The 8,964-nt window shown below is 37.3% G+C and overlaps 1 protein-coding gene across 1 annotated transcript; it reads right to left on the reverse strand.

Annotated features, from left to right (window-relative positions):
- Positions 1 to 7,599: 7,599 nt before the first annotated feature.
- LOC102873920 (olfactory receptor 4A15-like) lies at positions 7,600 to 8,517 on the reverse strand. Its single transcript, XM_006902611.1, has one exon. It carries the CDS (start codon positions 8,515 to 8,517, stop codon positions 7,600 to 7,602), a length of 918 nt encoding a protein of 305 aa, XP_006902673.1.
- Positions 8,518 to 8,964: the final 447 nt, after the last annotated feature.

Below are 8,964 nucleotides of genomic sequence, written 5' to 3' on the forward strand. Positions count from 1 at the left end.
ATATATATATATATATATATATATATTCTTCTGTACTCCTTTTTCATTTTCTAGATTTGGACAGTGGAATTTCAGACAGGATTTCCATTCTTGTGCTTTAGTTATGTTAATTGCAGTATTCAATTGTGGATACTTTAAAGCATGTTTCTTTTTAAAAAAAGAATTCACAAATAGCAGCATAGGATTTAATATGGAAATATTCTGAAATTCTTCCTTGTAGCATCAAAATATTAGTCAAATTAGAAAGTAAAGAAGTCAGTTGATCCAATGACCAATTTTATAGGCAACACATTTAACAATGCAGACAAGAAAGCATGTTCACATCTAGAGCAAAGATTCATGGTTGGCACACTAAGGAGTATGCCTCACACCATTACCATTGATTGAGAAGGAAAAAAAATCCCTTGCTGAATGGAAAATCAAGAAATTCAATTGTAGAAAATTCTGGTATAAAACCTTCATGGATATACTGAAGGAAGATCAAAATGGTTAATCCAGAAACTTCAAAGGGTTTTCATAAGTGGGTACCCAATCGTGCTTCTTTTTTTTTTTTTTTTTTAGTCTGGAAGCTCTGCTCAAACTTACACTGAATACTGAGTGATCCTGATGAAACTTGAATTACCAATAATTTGATACACTAGTGGCATCACTTCCAACATCCCTTCTACATGCTAGGCACGTTTGTACAGCAGACAGACATATAAGTGCTATACACTAACGGGGTCCAGCCCCGTTATATCAAAACAGCCCCACCGAGAGAAGGGATGAGGATGAAATGAAGATGCAGAGAGACTAATGCTGATGATGAATAGTGAATTTACTATTTTGTAAAGGCTTATATAGGTTTTAGAAGCATGCCTGCAGGGCGTAATCACATTATCTCTTATCTGTCTGAGACAGATAAACATTCCCAGACTTCAACACAAAACAAAGATATCTTCTGGAATGCCTTATTGTGTGCTTAGAAGAATAAAGAGTCTCTCCTTGAATTCTGAGACCTTTGGTCACTCCCTATTCATTAGCATCCTGCTTCCTCGAGTTGTTTACTGCCAAACAGATGTTCTAGCCAAGATGGAATCAGTCCTGCTGTTTTTATAATGCAGTGCTAACCTTGCTTTGTAAGTTAGCCAGGCCCCTGACAGTACACATGAAGGCATACTATGAAACAAGCAAACATACAAGCATTATGAAACAAACCTACTAGCTATAGACAATAGAAAACAAATCATCTGGCCTGGAATAGCATATCTCCTAGTCCAGGAGAATATAGGAGTTAATGTACCCAGTCAGGTCCATTTCTGTTCGTGTGAAATATAACCAAAATCACAAGAGGTTAGGGATAGCACCTCTTCTGATCTAGAGTTTGTCAAAGATAATAACAAGGTAAGACGTACTCATTCTGGGGAAAAGTTTCTACTGGCCTCAGATGAGCCAAGGCTAATCTTCCTGGCTGGAGATGATGCCCTCTCCAATCAAGAGGATAAATAAAGGCAGGGTACCTAGTCAGAGATGACTAGTTTAAGGAGATAGTGAGTTCTAATGCTAAACATTCAAGTGTGGCCACATGCGGTGGTAGAACATGTGTAGTAAGTATCCCCAGTAAACGGGAAGGACCCCAGCCAGAGATTTAGAATCCTTCAATATGGATTATGTTGTAACATCAAGGAAACAAAACTCCTCACTACTGGACCAATAAATAACATGATTGTTATTGTTAGTGGGTACCATCGCATTGGAACCAACCCATAGTTGAACCGCTGCTGGGTTTTCAGAGGCAGTTAATCGCACAGGAGGAGATTACCTATCTTTCTTCCATGAGTCAGCTGATGGCCTCACCCTGCATGCTTTTGGGATTGCAGTGTGATACTGAAGTTATCTAAGATTTTCTTTCATTTGGATCTACAATCAACACTCATGGCAGTGACAGTTAAGTATGAAAAATGGGTTGAATTGGCAATATCTGCAGTCAAGAACCTATCCAAAGAGTGAAAGAGCAATGATGTAATTTTAAGGACAAAATTGAGCCAGTTTCAAGTCATAATATTGTAATCACTTAGAGGATGGACAATGAAAAAGGGGGAAAGAAAAATTGATCTTTTTGTACTGTGGTGCTGGAGAAGAGCAAAGTATATACCCTGTTGTTGTTGTTGGGTGTCATCGAGTTGAGTATGATTTATACCAACCCTATGAACAACATTTCTGAACAACAGATCGTATCCTGGTCATCTTCATCATCTCTGACACACTTGTGCCCATTGCTACAGTCACCGTATCATAAGTGAAGTGGTAAATTCAAACATGTACCTTTAGGTTGGTAGCGCAGCTCCTTACCACTGTGTTTATTGTTTTGTTAGGTACTGACAAGTCAGGCATATCCCACAGCGACCCTATGAAGAGCCAGCCTGAACCCTGTCTTATCCTGTGTCATCTTTGTCAACTCTGACACTAGAGCCTGTTCTTGAAGTCACTATGTCAATCCATCCTGTTGGGGGTCTTCCTCTTCTTGCCTGGCATTCCATCTTTCCAAACATCATGTCCCTTTACAAGAAATAACCTTGCCTAGTTTCGTGTCCAAAGTATGAAGGATGAAGTTCCACCATCTTTGCCTCCACGGAGCACTCTAGCTACATTTACAAGATATATCCATTTGTTCTTTTGGAAGTGCATGGTATATTCAGTTCTCTTCTCCAGCACCACAACTCACAAGTGCCAATTCTTCTTCTGTCATTTTTATTCATTGTGCAACTCTCTGATGCAGAGCAGGTGATTGAGAAGACAATGGCCTAAATCTAGTCTACTAGGAAACTAGGCCACTGGAATAATAGAAATATTGCAAAAGAATGGCTTTTAAAAAGAAAATTATTATTTCACAGTTCAGGAGATTTTATGTCCAAATATTGAATGACAACTATAATAATTTTTTTTCCATTTATTTGCCTCTGGTGAATGATCCTTATCTTCCTTCAACATCTCAGAACCAGTGCCTCTTGGATATCTCCTTGTGTCTTATAATTACACTCCTCCTGTTTCCAGGACGGCTTAGCTGAATAACCTCGAATCCAAAGGACAAAGTCTGCTACCAGTTGTTATTCCATGGTAATTATAATATCCCTCTCTTTAATTACTTCTTTCTCCTTCTGTGTTTGGAGAAATAAAAGAGAATGCAACTCACATCCAGACACTCTCCTTAATAGGATTAAATATGCTGAGACCATCTCTAATCTTCTTATCCCCAAACTGAGCAAATACCAACTCACCCAGATCACCAAGACAAGTCTGGGAGCCTAAATTTTACTCCTTAGGTAGAGTTGGGCCCAAGCTAGCTGCCTTTGTGGGCAGAACTCAGGCCAGGCTTCCCCCACCCCCTGCATTCCCCTCCTTTGTGGACGCCACAGCCGAGACTTTGGATTTCTAACTTAACAAACCCAATGAAAAGTTGGCCTGCTACTTCTGGTTCACACCCAGAGTAAGTAAGTGATTTCACCTCATTGGTGCCCAAGAAAGTCTAGCTGAGGAAATTGCCATCAGATCAGGGAAATGAGAAAAGAACTGTTTTGTGCCTATCCATACAAAGACAAATGACTGAGTGATCTTTTACCCAGGCAAGTGAAAAGTAGGTTGATATTTTCCTAGGGACTGAGTGGAAAATAAGGAACAAAAAGGCACACTTTCCACTTAAATGGTAGGGGAGTAGAAAGGCTAGTAATATTATGAGCTAAGGGGGGGTGTATAAAAACTAACAAAAAACACTCCAAAAAATTGTAGGAGAAAGACCAAGGTATCTTGAATTTATTTTTCCTTTGCTGTTGGCCAGAAGGTGACTCTCAAGCATATGCAGTCTCTATACTGACATCATTGCTCTTTAGCACTCTGGAGAAATACTTTATATCACATTTTCCTGATGCAATTTGTCTTTTGATTTCCTGACTGCTGACGCCAAGGATGTTGATTATGGAACCAAGTAAACTGAAATTATTAACAATCTCAATCTCTTCCCCATCTCTCAAGCCATGTGTTTTAAGACATGACAGCAATCTAGAATATGAAATTCTTATTAATCTCAGGTTGAAACTCATAAAATCTGGAGCTCTAGTAATAGTAACAGAAATATAAATAACAGGCAGCTAGGTACAAAGACACAACAGAAGCTGCTTCACACATAGTAAGAACTTCACACAATGTCAGGGAAGCAATGGTAAGAATTAAACATTACAAAAAAGGCTCAGAAACAAATCTTCTCCCATTAAAGCAGAAGAGCAAGAATTTTTTTTTAAAAAAATCACTACAAGGCAATGCAAGTACAACAAATAGAATACAAGGAATGATTGAAAATACAATCTAGAATAATAAACCTGATATTATAGAGCTTTTCAACATGTGAGAGGGACAAAATAATGGGCTGGAAGAAATGGGACTGAGTCAGTGAGACAGAAGACAAGACCTTCAGTAAGAATCTCCTAGATTTAAAAACAGAAATAGGAAAGGGAAATTAAGAACTATGATACATCTGGGATGATATAAACTGAAAAAAATATATGTGTGACTAATTCTAGAACTAGAGAAGAAAACATATTGAGAAAAATTTGAAGAGGTATTAGAAAAGAAACTTGAATATCATGAAAATTGAGAAAACGTACATCCAAATAGCTCAGTGAACCCTAAACAGATTGTTGTTGTTAGGTGCTGCCGAGTCATAGACAACTTATAGCAACCCTATGAATGAAAGGCCTGAGCACTGTTCATAGAGTTTCCGGAGACAAGCCATTTCGGAATTGGATGCCGCTACTGCTACCAGGCTTGTTTTAGTTGGAAAACTACAGCCAGCACTGTCTACCATGGGTACCCATTACCACATTTGGCAAATCACTGTCACAGTGTTCAGCATCACAGCAGCCACAAATTACCTCTGTACACAGAAACCAGTACTATACCACCTAGAAGAATATTTGACAGGAAAACAATTTAAAGGCACCTGCTGCCTTAAACCTTAGGCCAAGCCTGGCTTGCCTCACTCCTGGGGGAAGAGCAAACCTGCATGTCAAACACAAGCCCGGAAAAGCACTCGACTCCAAAAGCTTGCCATAATTCCTGCGCTCACACTGCCATGCTCCCTCTGGCAAAGAGAAGTCACAGAAACCCTGGGAGGAACCAACCAGGAAGAACAAGGCCACCCCTAAACAGATTAGAACCAAAAAAAATCCCATCAAGACATATCATAGTTAAGTTCTTAAAACTCGATAATAAGAATAAAATACTAAAAGTAGTTTGAGAAAAAAAGAGTCACCTTCAAAGTAAAATATGAGATTAAGTCCCAATTTTTCAGCAGAAATTATACTAGTAAGAAGATAATAGGATAATATATACAAAACTTAAAGAAACTGGAACTTTCCATTAAATATGAAGGAGAAATCAAGTAAGTTGCAGAAAAGTAGAATTTATGGAACAAGTTAAATTCTACAAGTATTACTGAAGGAAGTTCTTCATGTAGAGACAGCAAAGAAAAATGAGTGGACCAAAGAAACCAGCAACAGCACAAAATGAACTCACTAGCATGGAAACAATAAAACTTGACCTGCTGATGATCACACAGTGTGAACAGCTTAAGTGTACTAATTAAGAGAAAAAGAGTAAGTCAAATTATATGTTGCCTACACGAGACACATCTTAAAAAAGAGAAGAAATACAGACTAAAAATCAAAGAATGGAAAAGTATACCAAGCATATGGGTCTCCATAAGTAGCAATGATATTCTCTAATAAAATATAACTCAAGATTTTAGCCATAGCATCTCTCAGTATTTCAACTTGAAGCTTGAATTTGTTTTCCAGTTTTGTCAGCTTGAAAAATCTCAGCAAGTTCTTTCCTTTTATTCTCCGGTTCCAGCTCTCAGCACATTTCATTACAATAGTTTGCTTGGTCTTCTCAAGTTGCCCTTTGAAATCTTCTGCTCAGCTCTTTTACTTCAACATATTTTCCCTTTGTTTTGGATTCTCAACAATCTTGCAATTTCCCAAGCCTCTTCTGACCTTCCTTTTCCCTTTTTTTTTTACTTCTTTCTCCTCTTTGTAATGACCTTTTGCTCTCTCCATGGGTGATCTATTTGATGGCATCCCACAACTCATCTAGTCTTCTTCACTCATGTTCAGTGCATCAAACCTATTCTTAAGATGATTTTTTTATGTGCCAGTAGGATAGAATCAAGATCATATTTTGGTTGTCAAGGACTTGTGTAAGTTTTCTTTAGCCTCATTTTGAACTTGTACATGAGTAATTGATATTTTTTCCACAGTCAGCAGCTTTCTTGGGTTTGACTGCTTATATTGAGCTTCTCCAGTGATTTCTTCCACAGAGATTGTCAATTTGATTCCTGTGCACTTCATCCAGTAGGATTCATATGTGCACTCACAGTTTATGTGTTGTTTAATATTTTTAAATTGTAATTGTGATTTTAATGAAAGTTTACAGAAAAATTGGGTTTTCACTTTCTTTTTTAATATTCATTCATTGTTGCTCAATTTCCTCCCTCGCTGCCTCCATTCCCTCTTCCCCAGGTTCTTTACAATGTACTTCTTACTCTGGACTTTTGTCCTGCATAAAATGCCTTATCATATATTCCTTTTAAACAGTTCTTTTCTTCATCTGCTCCAATGCCATATTCACTATCTATCTACTCTTTTCTTTTTCTCCTTCCAACTCCCCTGTCAGTCCTGTTTTATAACAGTGGTGCTACTCAGTGTTTGTCCTTTTGTGACAGATATTTCACTCAGCATAATGTTCTCCAGGGTCACCCAGGTTGTGTAATGTTTCATGAGTTCATTATTTTTCAATGACTGTTTATGTTTTTCAAAAATGTATTTGAAATTAATAAATCTTTAAATGAACAAAATTTGATCTTTCTTTTTCCAGCCTCATTTTTGTTACAAAATCTGAACTTGGGATGACCATTCCTTTTTTATTGTTTCTAAATTTTTTCATTCCAGTCATTGATTATCATTAATATCTTTTGTTTGCATTGGGTAGGGTTTTTTTAATTTTCAGTCTGAAAAATTTGTTAAACTATTCAATATCTTCCACTTTGGTTTTAGTTATTTGGGGCATATGTTTGCATAATAGCTTTACTAAGATGTCTTCCTTAAATGTTTATTGATAATATTCTATAGTGGAGAATATATTGTGTTTCAAAGGGCATACTTTTGAAATGTGCAATAAGCAACATTAATTATAACAGAGAATAATAATCCGATTTATTTAAGAAAGAAACTTGAGAAAATAGGCAATAAAAAATTTCCGAGACTGACGCATGCCATCATATAGAACATAAATCTGAATGTTAAACAATCTTACCATGTAAAAAAAATGAACATACATCTTTATAAAAAATAAAATCTGAAATACATATTTTGAGGGGGAAAAATAGCATTAAATGTATCTAATAAATATTTTCCTCATGCATAGTTTTGTAATCTGAAGAGATATTTAACACAAGTAAATAATATGATATATTTCTAGAAGTAACTCAAAGCAAAGCATTTTTACTTTTGTTTCTTAATGAAAGGCATTTTTTTTAACTGAAAGTAGGCAATGCATTTGTTTGCCACTTCATTTTCTTAAACGGCTCCAAAGCTTCTTCATGGCAATTTTCATCTCAGCATTTCTCAGAGTATAGATTAAGGGGTTCAACATAGGAGTAATGATAGTATAAAACACAGTCAGTGATTTATCAATGGGCAGAATGGAAGGAGGTCGCACGTATATGAAGATACAGGGGACAAAGAACAGGACCACCACAGTGATGTGAGAGCCGCAGGTGGATAGGGCTTTGCGCCTCCCTTCCTGACTCAGGTTCTTCAGGGAGCGCAGAATGACTCCATAGGAGATAAGTAACAGCAGAAATGTGACCGTACAAATAGCCCCGTCATTGGCAATCACTGTGAAACCGATGATATAGGTGTCCGTGCAGGCAAGTTTTAACAAGGGATACATGTCACACATGAAGTGGTCAATGATATTAGAACCACAGAAGGGAAGGTTGTAAACAAAGAGAATGTGTGTTATAGCATGCACAAACCCTCCAACACAAGCTAGCAGCAGCAGCAGAAAACGCACCCGTCGGTTCATGATGGTCATGTAATGCAGGGGTTTGCAGATAGCCACGTAGCGGTCAAAGGCCATGGACACGAGAATTAAAATCTCCACTCCCCCAAACAAGTGCAATACAAAAATCTGAATCAGGCAATCCTGGAGAGAAACGGTTTTTTTCTCATAAAGTAAGTCTATAATCATACTTGGGGTCACCGTCGTGGAATAAATAGCGTCCATGAATGATAAGTAGCCAAGAAAGAAGTACATTGGGGCACCCAGCGTTGGGCTGACCACCACAGTCACCACAATAAGTAAGTTTCCAAACAATGTCACCATGTAGATCAGCAGGAACACAACAAATAATATCTTCTGACCGAAGGGACTCTGAGTGAGACCCAAGAGGACAAATTCAGTCATGTTAGTCCTTGATTCCATATGTTCTTTTGTGTATCCTTGTTTCAGAGCCAAGGATTAAATTACCTGTAATGTAATGATGACTGGTGACATTTTGATGTGTAATGCTTACTTAGTTATTCATTCATTCATTCAACAAATAGGCTTTGTGACTTAATCCTGTTGCCATATTATCCAAGATTACCACAATATAATGCTGATTAAAATATATTTCGTGATCTCAGAGATCTTGTCAAATGACGTCGAATGGGTACATAGAAAATGATAGATTATGACATGAAATGAGGTTGCTTTATTAGCTTTCTATCTGGAAAATAAAATTGACAGTACAGATATCATTTAACCTTACCTTGTGAAATAATTAAAGAAACTAGACTATATAAAGAAAATGTGGCATCAGAAGTGAAGGCAGACTCAATAACTTGCTGCACAACCAAGATGTGATCGTAGCTACATAAAATGAAGAAG

Source organism: Elephantulus edwardii, unplaced genomic scaffold, assembly GCF_000299155.1.
Source record: "Elephantulus edwardii isolate Elephantulus edwardi_28Jun2011 unplaced genomic scaffold, EleEdw1.0 scaffold00431, whole genome shotgun sequence".
NCBI lineage: Eukaryota > Metazoa > Chordata > Mammalia > Macroscelidea > Macroscelididae > Elephantulus > Elephantulus edwardii.